The 18113-nt window shown below is 45.7% G+C and overlaps 1 protein-coding gene across 1 annotated transcript in view; it reads right to left on the reverse strand.

Annotated features, from left to right (window-relative positions):
- The window catches only part of CASKIN2 (CASK interacting protein 2), a 279620-nt gene that overhangs the window by 146619 nt on the left and 114888 nt on the right, over positions 1-18113 (reverse strand). Inside the window, exon 3 of the mRNA XM_069200154.1 lies at positions 15452-15503. Coding sequence (XP_069056255.1) covers positions 15452-15503 — 52 coding nt within the window. The remainder of the gene's footprint in view (positions 1-15451; positions 15504-18113) is intronic.

The following is an 18113-nucleotide window of genomic DNA, read 5'->3' on the forward strand; positions in this document are numbered from 1 at the left end:
TGGCAGCCCAATGCCACAGTGGTGCCAGCTCACAGCTCCATCAGGAATGCCATATGAATGCGCCCACTGTTCAGGGTCTGGGACCCTCTTCATACCCTCCCTTTGCTGCCAGACTTTCTTTTCATTTCTGTCCAGGATTTGCGTCTTCAGATTGGGTTAGAAGCGGGCACGGAAGCCGAGGCCAATGGGGCTCATTCTATGTAACTAAGGCAGCTGGGCACATCCCAAAAATACCACTGCCACAAAGCAGAGACATCAAAACCGAGAACAAGAGACTACACGCTAAGAAAGAGAGTAGCAAAGGCACAGAGACCAAGAGTACCAAAGGGAAGGGCCTCCTTAGCAACAGACTGCAAAAACACTACAGGTGCATAAACTATATTGGCATTGAGGCTGCACACCTGGAACCGGTACAGGACTGAATCAAAGTTACACTGGTATATAGTTTATTCCTAATTCTGCTTAAATAAAGCGAGTTCCTTTTCCATGCATGAACTTATTCTTAGTAATTATGAATTCCAGAAAAAGAAAGGGCTCGTAATACACCAAATTAGTGCATACTGCCCTAAAACATCTTAAAATCGAAGAAAAAGATATGTTGCATAAAAAAAAAAAAAACAGTTCCATTAAATTCTGTTCAACAAGCAGCAAGATAACTGTTTTGTATAATAAACAACACTGCCTTTCAAATACGGGACTAAAATCTATGATTATAGGAACAAGATGCTAAACCCTCAGTAATGCTCTTTCTAGTGGATACTCTATTAAACCACTGATTCCTCACCTTCAGACCAGGCACCAGACTGAGTACAGAAGATTTAAACAGTATTGCTCCTGTGTGCCAGCAGGTGGCCCCACATTGACTTTGTTCTGCCCCAGAAGGGACGATGACGCTATATTCAAGTGCCACCCCAGGCGTCTACGTTAGTTTCTTTCGTGGCTCTGTCCACTCCCTTGATTGCAGAGCCCAAAAATAATCAGAGGTACCAATATGCAGATCTCTACTAAGATGCAAAAAGAGCCCATTCCACCGAACAACAAGAAGGAAGGGTGGTAAGGAATCTGCGGTTAGGTATTTTATCCACCAGAAAGAGCGTTACTACAAGTTAAGTAACTTGTTCTTCTGATGGATACTTCTAAATGCAGATTCCTCACCTTTAAAATAGATACCAAAGCAGTACTTCCCAACGTGGTGGGTCTGTGGAATGGTTCAAACCAAACAGGCCCAACAAGATTGAAAGAGCAATATGCCCCTCCCATCAGACGGGGTGGTCAAGGCAGTAGTGCTTCGTGAATGTGTGTGCTGAAGCCCATGTCACGGCCTGACAGATGTCAAGGACAGGCACTACACATGCCAGCGTAGTTTTAGCAACGGTGGCCCTAGCAGAAAGGACCCTCAATCCCTCCAGAGCCTGCTTCTTGGTCAGTGAGAAGCAGATCTTAATGCAGGTATTCTTCATCTTGATCTGGTCCTTTTCTGCAATGCCTTGCCTTTCTTTGCGACAGAGAGACTGACAGACAAAGAGCGGATCGTTCATACAATGGTTTTTGTTGTGATCAATATAAAAGCTTACAGTTCTTTTGGGGGTCCAGCTGATGGAGTCTCTCCTTCTCTTTGGAGGGATGAGGAAGCCCAAAGAACGTTGGAAAAAAGTGATGGACTGCTGAATGTGAAGAGCAATCACGACTTCTGGCAAAAAGGCTGTCCTTCCCTCACCACATCTATCTGGGGAAAAGATGATGTAGTGTGGTTGCACTAAGAGAACTTGGAATTCGCTTAATGGACGAGCCAACATTTCTGTGACCAGAAACAGTTTTCAGAGATAAGAATATATAGTGGGTACCTGTGCATTTGTTCAAATGGCATGCACATGACGAAAGTTAGGGACAAATTAAGATCTCATTATGGAATCACAAAGGATTTGAGAGCAAACAGATGAGTCAAAACTTTAAGAAATCTCATCACTGCAGGTGACCTGAACAAGGATAGCTGGTCCCATAAATGTAAAAAAGGCGAAAAGGGGCAATAAAACAATCTTTAATTTTGCATACTACAAATAATTTCTGGACCTAAGATTAAACAAAGAACAAGACATCTGACTGGCCTGTAACTGGTCAGTATTGTGGGTGCTACACTAGGCAACAAACTTGCCACAGTGCCCGAGTAGACAGACTTTTTAAAGGGACTCTTGGCAGCCAGGATGAAATCCACAACTTTGGGCCGAAAATCAAACCCAGTCCACTGTGGCCGCTCAATTTCCATACATAGAGGTGTAGGCTGCCCCAATGCTGTGACTGGCGATCCTCTCTAAGCAGTAACCTGATCAGGGGACAGATACTTATGCCCAGAAGTTCCTTGTACCACACGTTCCTTGCCCAATCCAGAGCCCCTAGGTTAACCGCGGCCAGTTGTTCCTGATCTTCTTCCGAACACATGGCAGAAGCCTTGGCAGAAAGGCCTACAGGAATCCCATGTTCCAGTCTATCAAGAATGGGTCTTAAAAAGAGCCTTTTCAGAAACTCCAGCATGAAATATTGACACTGTGTGTTCTCTGCAGTGGCAAAAAGGACCGACCAGGGTTCTCATCATTGCTGGAAGATGCCTTGTGCCACCTCAGGGTGTAACAGCCATTCGTGATCCACCAGGCACTGCAGGCTCAGTTTATCCATCCTGGAGAGCAAAAATCCCATCAGGTGCTTCATGACCAGAGAAATGCCGTGACACTCCAGACTGCTCCAGAAATGAAGTGCAAATGACCTTGGAGCCCACACAGCCCTGCTTGTTGCTTCACTACCTGGTAGTGGTATGTTCATGAAATGCTGAACCAGCCTTCCTTTAATGGGCAGTAGGAAGGGTTTCAGTGCTGGGTGAATGGCCCACAACGCCAATAGGTTGACGTGGAGACAAATGTCTGCCAAACAGCAGAGCCGTCTGTTCTCCACGTCTTGCAGATGACCTACCAATCCCAGCAGCAATTCAGCCATCACCACCGTCAGTTCTGGGTGCAGTAGTGAAAAGGATCTACCACTGGTTCAACTGTGGTCAAGCAGCCACCACTGTGGATGCAGGGTCCCTCAAACCCTGGATGGAATCCTACATGTTCTCCTGGTGCTGGGTCCACTGAGACTTTGAGTTCGACTGCAGAGCCCACTTATGCCACCTGGCAGAGTCGAAGAGCAGAGTACAGAAGAACAAAAGGCCAGAGAGCCTCAGAGACACTCTCACTAAGACCCAGGACTAAGGCTGAAACATAGGAATCCTCAACCTGCAAAGGTGCACTGCCACCACCTCAATCACTTTCGTGAACATCTATGTGGCACTGGTGAAGCTGAAAGAAAGCACCGCAAACTGAAAATACTCCTGGCCCAACTTGAACCCAAGTAGCGTCTGTGGGACGGCAGGATGGGGAAATGAAAGTAGGGGCCCTGCAGGCCACAATCCACCATTCAGTCGTAAGGTGGCACTCAGAGGGCGGGGATCTTCTTTGGTACAAGGAAATTGTGAGAGTAACCGTCAAAACAGCTGCCATTTCTTGTAGCAAAATGAACAAGTGCTCCTATGAAAGACATTCTGATGTGGGCAGAAGATTTGGTGGGTCTAAAAGGAAAAGTACAGTTTAGTCTTACTGAATACATCGGAAGGACCCACCAGGGATGCATGGTGGCCCAGCTTTCTGTGAACTCCTCATCTCTATTGTCATCTCCAAAGGCTGGTGGACTCATCAGATGGTGAACTGAAAAGTTATTGGAGTACTGGCATGTGGCTCCAAGGTAAAGGCATGGTTCTATCAGAATCAGATTGGACGGGGTCTGGGTGCAGGGGTACAACTTCAGGATGTGACCACGGTTGGGGGTCGAAGCAAGTTTGACTTGGATTCAGAAATTACCATTGGGTCAAGGTCCTCCTCTGGCGGTGTCAGGGTTGATGTCAAAGAGTTCAGTATGAACTGTGGTGCCAGATTGGAAGTTGGCATCAAAACAGAACCAGAGAAGGGTTAAGGAAGCACAGACAGCATCAAACTGTATGGCTCTGGAAGCTCCAGGTGTATCGGGATCAGCTGAGGAATGGGCTCCTCAGTGAGGAACCGGGAGTAAGTAAAAAGGCACCCTGACGTCCTTGCACCTTGAATTCTCAGGCAGAGTGGCAGGCATGGGACTAATTCAAATAACCTTTCTAGTGCTTCTGCTTCAACTTACTAGAAGACTTAACCTGTGACAAAGACCTGCCATGGGAACAGCCACAAAGGTTTGGAAGGGGTCAGTGCCTTGATTCCACGAGTGGGTGTTTCATGACTTCTTTTGAGTTTTGACAAAGTATAGCTTCACTTCACAATCCTGAATTGCCCTCAGATTCGTAAGGGCAAACTCCTTGCAGGACTTAATTGTGCCTCAAACATCAGAGGCGCACTTTGTGGGAGTCTATTACAGACATGTTTTGTGACAGTTCCTACAAGGCTTAAACCTTGTAGCTTTTGGAGGGAACAGAATTCCCTTTCACACTAGGCAAAACAGATTTTTGAGCCAAAAACTGGTCAATTGGCAAGAAAATTTAGAAGTTAGCTCCAGATCTGCCTAGAAAGACATGGAAAGAAAGGAACTGACATAGATATGAAGGGGTGGTGCTTATATGCAGCTCCATCATCACTTTGAGGTTCCAACAAAGTCAACACATAACCACAAGACACCATCAGTGCACAGTACAAGTACTATTTAAATCTTCAACTTTTAGTCTGACACCAGTGATATTCTAAAGGTGAGGAATCTGCAGTTAGAAGTATCCATCATAACTCTAGTACCATTCTACAGTAGATTTTGTCTGAAATCAAAGCTAAATCTGCACAAACTCTAGAACTAATGAACTACACTTACCAGAAGATCAGGATTTCTAGACAGGGGTTAGTTCAATTATTAACGCCAGTCTGTTGGGTGACAGAGCTGTTCAGACTTATATTATGTCCAAAATTAATTGGGACTTTACTGGACAAACGTTTAAAAGATCACTGATGACAATACTGCACAAATGATCACTTCTAACGCTCTTAGCGTTAATATTTATCACTTCTTTACATTTTTAGATGTTTTATGGTTTTGTAAATATAACTGTTCTAAAACTTACTGGTAATCTTCATCACTACTCGCCCTAGCTTATTTACCTTAGAATTCACTGTTGGTCCTTCACCAGAGATAGTTCTTCCTTTAATTGGTTCCCTTCCTGTTTTTGTGATTTGTTTTCAATCTTCCCAGTGACTTCATCCATGATCCAACACTCTTGCTGAGTACAACATTTAAAATGTGGGGGGACCACCATGGGTCTTGTAAGGTAGAGATTGTGCCCATGCTGCTGCACAAGATATCTTCTTAATGGCAAATCGTCATATCTCTACCCAAGAGGTAGCCATTTCTGTAGCCAAAAAAGCAAACCCCTGATTACGAATTGGAGGTTACGACAAAATTGGATCCAGTGATGTAAAGTACCTATTGCAGGTCAAACCCTCTTCTTAGAAGTACCAAATTTCATTAAAAAAAGGAATGTAAATTGCAAAAGGTAGAAATACACTAAAGATAATTAGTAAATGCCTTGTGGACAACCGATTATGGGACCTCTATCTCTTCAGGTGATGAGGGATTCGGATGCAGAACACAAAAAAACAGTTCCTGTTGTATACAGAGAAAAAGAAGAAATCTTGGGCCTAGAAAAATGGGAAATTCGAAAGGTAACCATCCTAAAAAAAAACTGAAGACACAGGACGTGACAGTGAAATTCCAATCTCTAACATCCTTGTAGTGGAGGGTATAGCCACCAGTAGAAAAACCTTTGCAATCAAACAAATCAAGGAACACCGAGCTGAGTGGCTCAAAAGGCCTCCTGTACTGCTCATAATACCAGGGACAAGTCCCATGAAGATATAAGAAAAACAAAAAGGTTAAAATTAGAAAAAAAACGTAAAAGTTGGAAAAATAAAGGAATGACAGTTGACAAATCTGACCAAGGTGCCTTAAAAGCTCTGACAGAGACCAAAGATTTGGAGTTGACAATGTCAATCCAAACTGAAAACCGTCCTTCAGGAAATGTAAAAGCTTCATAGCATCACAGGTTCTAGGATTTAAAGTTTCTCATAGGAACAACCTAACAGTTGGAGATCTCTCCAATGATGCATCAGTAGCAAGATGGGGGTATAACTCAATAGAGACAAAAGGAGAGATCCCCACCGGCAGTAGAAGATACCAAGATTGCCAACGCCACATAGGAGCAAACAGTATTGTCGGGGCCCCACGACACTGCTTCTTCAATATGACTAGGGGAATGAGAAGTATTGGCAAAAATGCTTAAAGCAGACCCTGTGGTACTTATATGTGTACCGTATCCACTCTTTAGGGTTGAGGACTCAGCATGGTCTAGCAAATTAGAGGAAATAGGGCATCTTTGGGGAGGCAAATAGGTCTACTATTAAAACTCCCCATCTGAAACAAATCTGCTGGAATACTGCCTGAGACAATGGGGGGGGTGTCAGATGAAGGAATTATGGGACTCGTCGGTCTGCACATATTCTCTCTCCTTCGAAGAAATAGGGCTATCAGACAAAAGATGCATTTTTTCTCATTGGAATATCTCCCTGGAGATCTTGTTGCCCAGGTAATTTATATAGTTCCTTGTTACCAGATTGTCTGTTCTCACGAAAACATGTTTCTGATATACTGGAGGTATGAAGTACTATAACATCCTTAGTACTGCATGAAGTTCTCCCAGCTGGATGACTGCAGAGCCTCTCAATTCTATGAGCCAAGAGATACTCCAAAAATACTTTGCAATCTCTCAGACTGTAATCTGTTGTGAGGATTGTGTAAACAAGGGGGTCTTGGGAAAGTCCTCAAAAGGAGATTCTCCTCCTGAAGCCACAATCTCAAGGAATCGTTCAGAAGAGGGAACACTGATAGAACTGTTTTGTAATCCTGAGTGGCTGGTGCCCAATTAAATAGATTTACATTTTTCAGAGGGTTTAAATGACGACGGACCTAAAGGACTAAAAACACAGTTGCTGCTTTCTATCCCTGGAGCCTCAACCACTCTCGTATTTGAATTGCTTCTTCTGTAGCACAGTCAGTAGATGATTCTAAAGTCTTGTTATTCTTTCCTCAAGTAGGAATGCCATTCCTATGTCCGGTCTGAATTAAAAGCCAATAAGGGTTAAGTTATGCAATGGCCGGAGCTGAAGATTTTCTACATTTAGAAGGAAAATGTTCCTCTTGAAATCTGCAGCCCCTCAGTATCCAAATGCTTGCACTGAAAAGAGAAAAGATGGTGATAAGCCACTCATCTAGTTATGGAAATTTCTCAAGAATGTAATTCTGCAACCAATGAAGCTAAACCCTTTCTGAGATTCCTAGAAGATGAAAATAAGCCTAAGGGAAAAATCTGAAACAGGAAATGATATTTTTCCACCATAAAAGTATCTTTAATCGCACTCCAAATCTTAAGGAGCATCAATTGGCATCCTGCGCCTTTTGTCACATTAGGAAGTAGTGCATGTATACAACACATGATACTCTCCAGCATTGTCACCACAAAATGGTCTCCTTGATCGTAGGTCCGAGTGTTCAATAGCTAAAACTCTCTCATCAAGAAAAATTACCTCTGAAGTATTTCTGTCTTCTACAGATTTCTTAGTCATGTGTTTAAACTGAGGACCAAACAAAAGAGAACCCAAAATGATAACTGAAGCCATGAAGTACATAGGGTTGAATCTAATTTCTAAGATCTAAACCCCATTTGATGTCTTCCAGCATTGGCTGCCCAAGAAGCTGCTCCCACCAACAGCTCAAATGTATAATAAATCTGACCAGTTCTTTCAAAGTAGCAAAAATAGGAACAAGATCCTCATCATCCTGTAACACACAGAGAAGAAGAATACACTGTGGAGTCCTTTATTATAATGCACTGTGTATGTGATATATGTTCCTGCTCTAAGTGGAAGACAGAAACATGAAAATCTTTTAAAGTGCATGTCCCCTCTTCTTAATAATGAAATCAGGCGAGGCATCTTCAGAGACCAGAGCATTCTGTGAACATCCGCTTGACATTGAGAAATCAACTTTAGTGACTGAGTGTAACTCCTAAATAAAGTCCCTCCTATGGATACTTCTTTGCCTGTAAACATGGAAACACCGACTTCTCTATATCCTTCCACTTGTTTTCAAGGATATTCTGAAGAGCAAAATGAACTGGCAGAGTGTCAAAATCTTTTTGTCTACAGCAATGACAATTTGTCCTCCCAGCAGTCCTGTTGAGTAGTGTAGAAAAGTGACATTTTTGGCATGGTTACCCCCCACTTTTTGCCTGATATTGATGCTGACTTAACAGAGTATGCTGGGATCCTGCTAACCAGGCCCCAGCGCCAGTGTTCTTTCCCAAAAACTGTACCATTGTTCCCACAATTGCCATACCCCCGGCACTCATTTAAGTCCCTTGTAAAAGGTACCCATGGAACCAAGGGCCCTGTGGCCAGGGAAGGTCCCAAGGGCTGCAACATGTATTGTGCCACCCTAGGGGACCTCCCACTCAGCACATGCACACTGCCTTGGTCTTTTTCTCCCCACCAGCACATAGAAGCTGCAAAGTCGACATGGCACCCCTCTCAGGGTGCCATGCCCACAAACCACTTTCTGTGGCAGCGTAGGTATGTCACCCCTCTAGCAGGCCTTACAACCCTGAGGCAAGGTGAGGGCATAGCTGCATGAGTAATTTGCCCCTACAGTGTAAGTCCCTTCTTGGACATTGTACATGTAGGGTAGCCATACTAAGTATATGGACTCGGACTTCGTCATTACAAACTCTACAGTTCCATAATGGCTTCACTGAAGTCTGAGAAATTTGGCATCAGTGTGGGTTTGTTGTGCTGAGAAGTTTGATACCAGTGCTGGAATAATTGAAAAATGCACCCAGAGGGCATCTTAGAGATGCCCCTTGTATTTTAGCCAAACTTCTAGTGCGGCCTGCCACTTCCAGCCAAGTTTCTGACCACATGGAGTGAGAGCCTTTGTGCTCTCTGTGGTCAGAAACAAAGCCAGCACTGGGTGGAGGTGCTTCACACCTCCCACCTGCAGGAACTGTAACACCTGGCAGTGAGCCTCAAAGGCGTAGGCCTCTTGTTACAGTGCTCCAGGACACTCAAGCTAGTAGAGATGACCACCCCTCTGGAAAAAGCCCCACTCAGCAAGTCTGGCAGGAAAATTAGGGAAAACAAGGAGGAGTGACCACTTCAGCTGGGATCACCCCTAAGGTGTCCAGAGCTGAAGTGACCCCCTCCTTGCAAAATCCTCCATCTTGGTTTGGAGGACAGGGACCAAAAGGGTTAGGTCTGTGTCCCCCTCCACAAAGGGAGTGAACACAGGAAGGGTGTAGTCACCCTCCGGGACAGTGGCCATTGGCTACTGCCTTCTGAACCCTGTAACACCCCTAAATCCAGGATTTAAGGGCTCCCCAGAACCTAGCTTGTCAGATTCCTGGCAACCTCAAGAAGAAGAAAGAAGAACTGCTAAGCTGTCCCCCAGCAGAGAAGACGGATGACACCAACTGACTTGGCCCCAGCCCTACATGGCCTGTCTTCAGCTTATGAAGTCCTCATACAGGAAGGTGATGCATCCTGCAGGACCAGCAACCTCCTAAAAGCCTCAAGAGGATTGCTTGTACCCTAGAGGACCAAGATCTCCTGTGGACAGCGGCCCTGCCCAGAAAGAAACACCAGAAAGGGACTCCGAAACCGCCCTGGATCCGTGAGTCCTGCCCACTCTGCACCCGACACCCACGGCCGTGTCCAGTTGGCCCAACCAACTACAGCTGGTCCCCAGGGTCTGACCTAGAGTCCACCCTGGATTGACTGTTCTTGGCCAACACAACCCCCCTCACCGCGAGAACCAGACTAAGATTCCCGATGCCAAAAGGTACCCCTGCACCCGCTGCCCCCTGGCCTGGGGAAATCTGAACTTCGGTGCAGCAATGTTCAGCAGGTGGCCTTCCTCCTTGTCCCACCTTTGGTTTCCCAGAACGGACCCACTGAACTTAGCCTGCAGAGTCTTTTGTAACCCCAGGGTCCCCCTACAAGCATTGGGAGCCCAACACTGTATTTGCACCCTGCACCCGCCCGCCCCTGCGCTGCTGAGGGGTGGTGTTTGGTGCAGACATATGCTTCCCTCCCCCTACTCCCCCCCCGCAGTGCTCCGCTAAACCCTCCAGGTCTTCCCTCCAAAGACACTGGTACGTACCTGCAAGCAGGCCGGATTCCAAATGCCCCCAGTCTCCATAGGAGCCCAAGTTAAATCAACCTCAACTTTGACCTCTGCACCTGGCCGGCCCAGTGTTGCTGGTGGTGGGTGTTTGAGGTTAACCTGAACCACAACCTGTGGACATCCTAACCTCTGAAGACTGAAACTGTATGTCTTGTACTTACCTTGAAATTGTGCTAACTTTTCTTCCCCAAGTACCGTTTCTGAAAATTGAAAGTGTCAAACTTTTAAAACAGATTATTGGTATTTATTCGAAAGCCTTTTAACTTGCCAAATTGAAACAAAGTGGTATTGAAACATTTGTTGGATATTTACTTGCAACTTGAATCTTGTGGTTCTAGAAATAATGTAACAAAATATATTTTTTGCTATATAAAAACCATTGGCCTGGAGTTAGTCTGAGTGTGTTCTTTCCATATTGCCTGTGTGTGTACAACAAATGCTTTGCACTACCCTCTGATAGGCCTAACTGCTCGAACACACAACCACAAAAGAGAGCATTAGCATTATCTACTTTAGCCTCTGTTAAGCCTCTGGGGATCCTCTGGACTCTGAGCACACTATATCTCATTTTGATATAGTATATACAGAGCCAGCTTCCTTCAAAGAGATTATGGTAAATCACAGGTTATGCATTAAGTGTTTTTATACCAACTGAAGATCATTTCCCTAGACACATTGGGGGTCATTCTGACCCCGGCGGTCTAAGACCGCCGGGGCCAGGGTCGGCGGGAGCACCGCCGGCGGTGCCCTGCAGGGCATTCTGACCGCGGCGGTTCAGCCGCGGTCAGAAGAGGCAAACCGGCGGTCTCCCGCCGGTTTACCGCTGCCCTTAGAATCCCCCATGGCGGCGCAGCTTGCTGCGCCGCCATGGGGGATTCTGACACCCCCTACCGCCATCCTGTTCCTGGCGGTTCGCCCGCCAGGAACAGGATGGCGGTAGGGGGTGCTGCGGGGCCCCTGGGTGCCCCTGCCGTGCCCATGCCAATGGCATGGGCACGGCAGGGGCCCCCGTAAGAGGGCCCCGCAAAGTATTTCAGTGTCTGCTAAGCAGACACTGAAATACGCGACGGGTGCAAACTGCACCCGTCGCACCCCTGCAACTACGCCGGCTCAATTCTGAGCCGGCGTCCTCGTTGCAGGGGCATTTCCTCTGGGCCGGCGGGCGCTCTTTTGGAGAGCGCCCGCCGGCCCAGAGGAAATGTCTAAATGGCCGCCGCGGTCTTTTGACCGCGGTGTGGACATTCAGCGGTGGTACCTTGGCGGGCGGCCTCCGCCGTCCGCCAGGGTCAAAATCAGGCCCATTGTCCCTTAGTTACTTTCTCCTCAGTATCTCCCCACTGCCTAACATACTGTCCATCAGCCAGGTTACTTCTCTGCTTTTCAACAGCCCGACGTACTGCATTATTCACAGCTGTCTGCGGTAGATGAAGATATAAATAAAACTTAAAGCTCAGTCTCCTTTTATGTCTTTTCTAAAAGTTTTCACTACAAAAAGCAGATCATGTTGCCAACAGGGAAGATGCTGAAAATCGGAGAACAGGCTTTTATAGCCCCTTTCAGCAACCTGTTCTAGCATCTTCAACTGCCTAGCAAAATTGAGGTGCATAAAGCCAGGAAGAGGCTGCTGGCTCACAATCTAGAAGAGTATTTGAAGACCACTCCCAAAGGCAGCCCTGTCGAATATCCACGGTTAGACAGACTGCTACTGTAGGCACTGTGAAGGCTAAGCGTTTAATAATCAAAGCACCCTGGGACCATGCTACAGTTCATTCTTGCCCTGCTCAACAAGTGACAGTAATGCCGCTACAGCATGACACCTGGGCTCCTACTCTCGTAGCATGCCTGGTATAACTGTGAGCAGCACAAAAGAAAAATGTTACTTACTCTGTAAGCATCTGTTCATGGCATGTAGTGCTGTAGATTCACATGCTGTCCATACTCCTGCCATCTTGTGCTGGGCCCCGATGTGTGCAAGTTGTTTTTCTTCGAAGAAGTCTTTTGAATCATGAGATATTGGGACTCCTCCTCTTGGAAATAATGTGCATGGTCATCAACTCCATTATTAGATTGCTTTCCCGCATGGCAGGTGGGGATGAAGTGTGAAGCAAAACTATATATAAAGAGATGTCCATGCATAACATGAAAAGAGAAAGTAAGAAACACTACAATGGCCACAGACGTCCAGGGAGGAGGGTTGGCGCCTGTGAATCTACAGCACTACATGCCACAAACAGATGTTTACAGGGTAAGTAACATTTTCTGTTACAGGCAAGTGTGGCTGTAGATACACATGCTGTGCAAAGACTGTAAAACAGTCCTCCCAAAAAGGAGTGGCTAGCCAGTGGGTGTTACAGTAGATTGAAAGAGTGTACAAAGAACTGCTTAGACAACATTGGCTTGTTGACGAACTAGGACATCTACACAACAATGTTCGTGAAAGTGTATGGGGTGGACCAGGTAGCTGCTTTGTATATATCAATCAGCTACTGGGATGTTCCCCAGGAAGGCTACAGAAGCTCCTTTCTGCAGAGTAGTGTGTGATCCAGGAGAAATGGGTAGGGTTCTCTTGGCTTTAGCACAGCACATTCGGATGCATCTAAATATCCATCTTGCAATGCCTGTTTTGGACAGAGCTTTTCCTTTGTGGGGTTCTGAGAAAGCAACAAAAACCTTTTGTATGTTTTTTCAAAATGGTCTGGCTCAGGGCTTGTTTTACGTCTTCTATTGGATCAGGTTGTGGGGAAAAAAGCAGGAAGGTCAACTGACTGATTAAGGTGGAAGTGAGAGACCACATTAGGGAGGAATTTAGGGTTTGTGCTGACGACAACCTTATCCCTATGTACTTTGAAGCAGGGTTCTTCCAGGGCTAATGCCTGGAGCTCTCTGACACACCTGGGTGAGGTTATAGCGACTAGAAAAGTCACCTTCAAAAGGGGAACTGAAGGGTGCAGGTGTGGAGGGGCTCAAATGGAGGACCCATGAGTCATGAGAGTACAATGTTGAGATTCCATGAGGGTGCTGGTGGGACCCAGGGAGGAATGACCCTTTTGAGACCCTCCATGAAAGTTTTAGTGACCAGTATCATGAACAGAGAGATGTGTTATCTATTCTGAAGGTAAGCAGCCACGGCAGCTAGATGCAATTGTACGGCGATAAAGGCTAGCCCAGAAACCTGCAAGTGAAGTAAGTACCGGACAGTCTATTGTACTGTGGTTTTCAATGGGTCAGTTTCTTTGGAGTGACCGCAGCAGACAAATCACTTCTACTTGGCCGCATAGCAGACACGAGTGGTAGGTCTGTGCGCTTCCTTGAAAAAGCTTGCGCATTCAGGCGGAAGATTTACGTATTCAAACTCCATGAGCTCAGGAACCAGGTCGCAAGAATGAGGGAACTGGGAGCCTGATTTTGGCATGGTTCTGCGTGAGAAGGTCTGGCTTGTTAGGACCAGTCTGGCATGTGGAACCAGTAAGCGTTCGAGCAGAGTCATGAACCTGGGCTGGTGGGCACATGTGGGTGCCACCAGGATGAGCGTGAGGGACATCTGCTGAAACCTTTCAACCAGACAAGGCTGAAGGATGAGTTTCTTTATAAGGTTCTGGTACTCCGAGGTGACTTGCACCAGCCTTATAATGTATGCCAGTGGGTACTTTGTCCCATATCATACATGGTCACATCATCGTCTTTCCCACACACCACTTAAAACCCTGGTGCTAGCTCTTTCATTTGAAAGAGAAAGCATGTTTGCAAACAAAGAATAAAAATAAAAACTCTGATGCAAAATTAAACACATCAAAACCCTGAAACAGAAAATAGAAACAGTTCACTACAAATCATATAAAACATTTTGTTTTTCAAAGCTGCACTAGCTCTGAATGTGAAGGAACATGCAGAAAGAGTCTAGCTTTTCTCTAAGAGGTGCATTAAAAATAAATGTTCTCTCAGCTTGCTACTGTAAGGTAAGATATAGAGCAGAAAAAAGAAAATAAACTTCTGTTGTTGCTTTAAACAGCTGTTTCAATTATGCTTCGTGACCTGACCTGCCTTTCATCTCGGCTGCTGGCAGCAGGCATTGTGACATCAGAACTGGACTGTAACAACCGGACAATAGTCGATTTCTGACAAGTCACCGATTATAAACAAATTAGAGACTGACATTTATACATGGTTTACAGAATCCCATGTAATATAGGCTGAATTAGATCAATATTGACTGAGCCTGCTAAAGAGCCAGCGAGGCAAGACTCTTTCAAAGCCTGTATTCATGGCATTTTTCTACACTTTCGTAGAAAATATTGCCCTCGAGCTTGACTGACTAAATATCTTAATCACCAAAGGGTATATGCTCCAAATGCTTGAAGCTATTGACCTCTGAACCCATCACCCAAAACCTAGAAAAATCACAGACACTCATATCTTTGCTGCTGTCTACAGCTCTTCATAAGCCACCCTACCAAACGCAGATGAGCATCTTCCAGTCATACTGTTCACCTTAATTCCCTTGTTTTATTGTTTAGGTCAGTTTCCCACATGGCTGCTTATCTAGCAGAGTTAATTGTTTCAGCCATCTTTACCCCGTTATGATGATATTTCAATCATACATTACATTTATGAACCTACAAAAATAAATTTAGCAAAAAAGACCAGGTGTAATTTGTTATTCATCACAAGCCACCTGCAAATGCAAACAGAACAGACCCTGGCAGTCATATCCAGGTGCACATGGGGTGCCCACAGCCAGACAGATGTAAATAGACAGGCTAGACAAACAGCGGCAGGCAGGAAGAAACAACCAAGGGGCAGGCAAGCAGAGGCAACGAGGCATGTAAACAGGATGACATCTGGGAAAACAGACAGGCAGATGCAATCCTGAGCACAGACACTGCAGAGACATTTAGTCAGCACATACAGGCAGACACAGGTTGAGGAAGATTCAGCTAATGCAGCAAGGATCCTGGCATGCAGAGGAAGGCCGAGGGGGGCCGTATCAACACAAACGAGCAAATACGAATGACACACACAAGCTCATTTTAGGTCAGAAACATACTTTCAGTAGCGCACTGGAAAGTAACTGTACACACCTCCGTAGATATGAAAAGATCCAGGGGATGCTATGTGCTGATAGGACGAGGCATGGGACATGACCGATTGAGGTCAGTATGTCACTTACCCATCAGAATCAAGGTGGTTGACATTCAGTCTCTTGGTGGATCCCAGGAGCTCTGTAAAGAAAGGGGTCGAGATGTGAGCAATATGTCCGAAGACTCCCACCCCTTAGGCCCACTGTAAAAAAAAAAAAAAAACATAATCAGAAGCAAACCGCACACATCGTACACACAAGCAGTGCTAAACCGGTGCCCCATGTGTACAGTCATGGTAGCAGCACCAAACCGGATAGCTTAGCTGGAACCACCCTTGAACTGGGTAATCAGCTCAAATGGCTAGTGTTACTCCTGAATATCCCAGGGATGGACCCCTCCCCACTGTGTGCAGTTCTGTTTGAGTCACTTAGCCAACACATTTAGCTAGCGGCACCATAACATGAAGACTGCTAATGGCACCCTTCACTTAAATCAGTGACGCACTGTGTAGTCAACCAATGACCCCTGAATGGACCAGTGACACCAAGACAACAGTTGCCTACAGGTTCTCCAGAGCTGGACAAGCTACTTTGACACAGTCTGTTAGTGTCATCTCAGTGCTGGACCAGTGGTTTGCCATTAAAATCTATGACTTAAACCAGTATTTGCCTTAATAAGTTCCTTCGAATTGCCTCCCAGTGGACTTAGGGTCTTCATTTAGACCCCGGCAGACGGGCCACAAGTCTACGAAAGGGGGGGAGGGGTGTTTGGCTACAGAAGCGCTGTTAGGAGATCTCTCCCTGCCTGGCCAAAATCTTTATCCTGTGAAGCTACCTGCCACCACAGCTGCTCCCGTCAAAACTCTGAAAGTCTGCCACGTTTGTTTTCTCTAAAGAATGGCCACAACACACAGGCAGTTTTACTTTCAGTAATTTTCCCTGCCCGACTCTAGCATGCATCGCATGGAAAAGGTGAGGGTCGTTCTACCCTCGATAGGGTGGCAGGACAATAATTGTGACCTGCGGCACCTAGGTAAACTTTCTGCCAGGTCTGTGGGCCACATGTGGGGAGGTAGCTGAAGTTCCACCATTGTAAGCCTGGTGCTTTCCGGACTCTAAGTGTAGTGGGGAACCAAAAGAATGGCCAGGCAGGAGCACCACAGGTTGATGGCGGTGCTCCCACTTGCCCAACCTCTAAAGAACACCTTTAGTCTCTTCCATGTATTCTGTCAGCTACGGAAGCAACTAATAGGATCTTACAGAAAATGGAGGCTGGGGCAATTATTAAAAGGATACAAGGCCTTGTTGTTGTAAACACACGCTACAACGGGAGAGATTACAACATGTGGTGTCAAATGTTCCCAAGGGTTGTTCTCCTTGAATAGGCAGTACCTCCATGAGTTTGGTCTCCAAAATGCAACCCAATTTCCTAATGTCCTACATTTCATTCTACACAGTTAAAATACATGTTCGTCCCACAAAATGTCCCGCGTCAGAACTATAGTGAGAAATGTTTTTTTTTAAATGTGGCATCACCCTGCTCGCTGGCAGCTCAGTACAGCAATGAACCATACGCTCCTGCTCTAGCCCAGATCAAGCACCTGCCCCAATGACACTCACTCCAATGTCAGTCCACAGTTGGCCTTTTGGTGCACCCTTTCCAACAACTGGATCTTACGCCCTCCTCCTCATGTTTAACTGTCTTATACATAGAATTCTCAGAGCAGCCCAGGACCGGCCAGAGCAGCGCCCAGTACCCTCCACACCATAGCCATTTCCTGAAGACGTCTACTATGGCCTTGGAACTGTCCTTTAACCCAGCACCCAAGGCTGTGTTCTATTCTCATTTGAGGATCCTATGTCTACCCTACTTACCAGTCTTTGAAACTTTGCGGGCCGGATATGAGCAGCTGTGTTTCGACTACTCTCTCATAGGGATTACCAAGAACAGAGCTCCCTTTCACTCCTCAGAGAAGGAGTGACCTTTCTTAACTCAAAGTGCAAACAGAGCTATAAAGAGCTGTAAAGAGGCTGAACTACGTTGCAAGAGAACTGACATTGCTTTGTTTTACTTTACTATAAATGCCAAATATACTTTCTACACACAGCTTAATAGGTGCTGATGCCTAAGTTCTCTGAAGTAGTTGCAAAGTGACATTTACATCAACAAAAAAAAATACAATTGGTTAGTGTGAACCCAAGCAGGACTCCCGACCCAAGTATGCAACGGACCAGTGTCACGCTCTCACTAATGCACACAAGAGAGGCTTGCATGAGAAAGATTTTCAAAATTAAGTAAAACAATTAGATGCTATTGCCTACAAACATTTTTCCTGATTAAAAATTGCAAATTTCAGCCAAACTCACCTCCCACTAACTGTAGGACTGGGTCAAATTGCTGATTTAACTCCAGTACTAGAACATTTGAAGTTAGCTCTTGATGGAGAGAACAGCTGAAGACTGCAATGTTTTTAGGTGGATATTTTTTAAATCAAGGTTTTAAAATTTGTAAGTCTTGCCTGAAACAATGCATGTGCTGTCTGTTGCAAGACATTTCTGTTAGCTTAGAGCCACCCACTGTTTAACTTCATTATCACTCAGTTTGCGTGCAGCCTATTTGATGGCTTGGGTGGGCTTTACTGACCTGTTGTGACTTTGTCCGCCCGCCCCTACGAGAATGGCTATACACTGCTGTCTCCTTACACAGCTTTCTTCTACTGGTGCGACTTCTTGCTTTTTAGTTAAGTGTTCT

The sequence above is a fragment of the Pleurodeles waltl genome, chromosome 7, assembly GCF_031143425.1.
Source record: "Pleurodeles waltl isolate 20211129_DDA chromosome 7, aPleWal1.hap1.20221129, whole genome shotgun sequence".
In the NCBI taxonomy this organism is placed as follows: Eukaryota; Metazoa; Chordata; class Amphibia; order Caudata; family Salamandridae; genus Pleurodeles; species Pleurodeles waltl.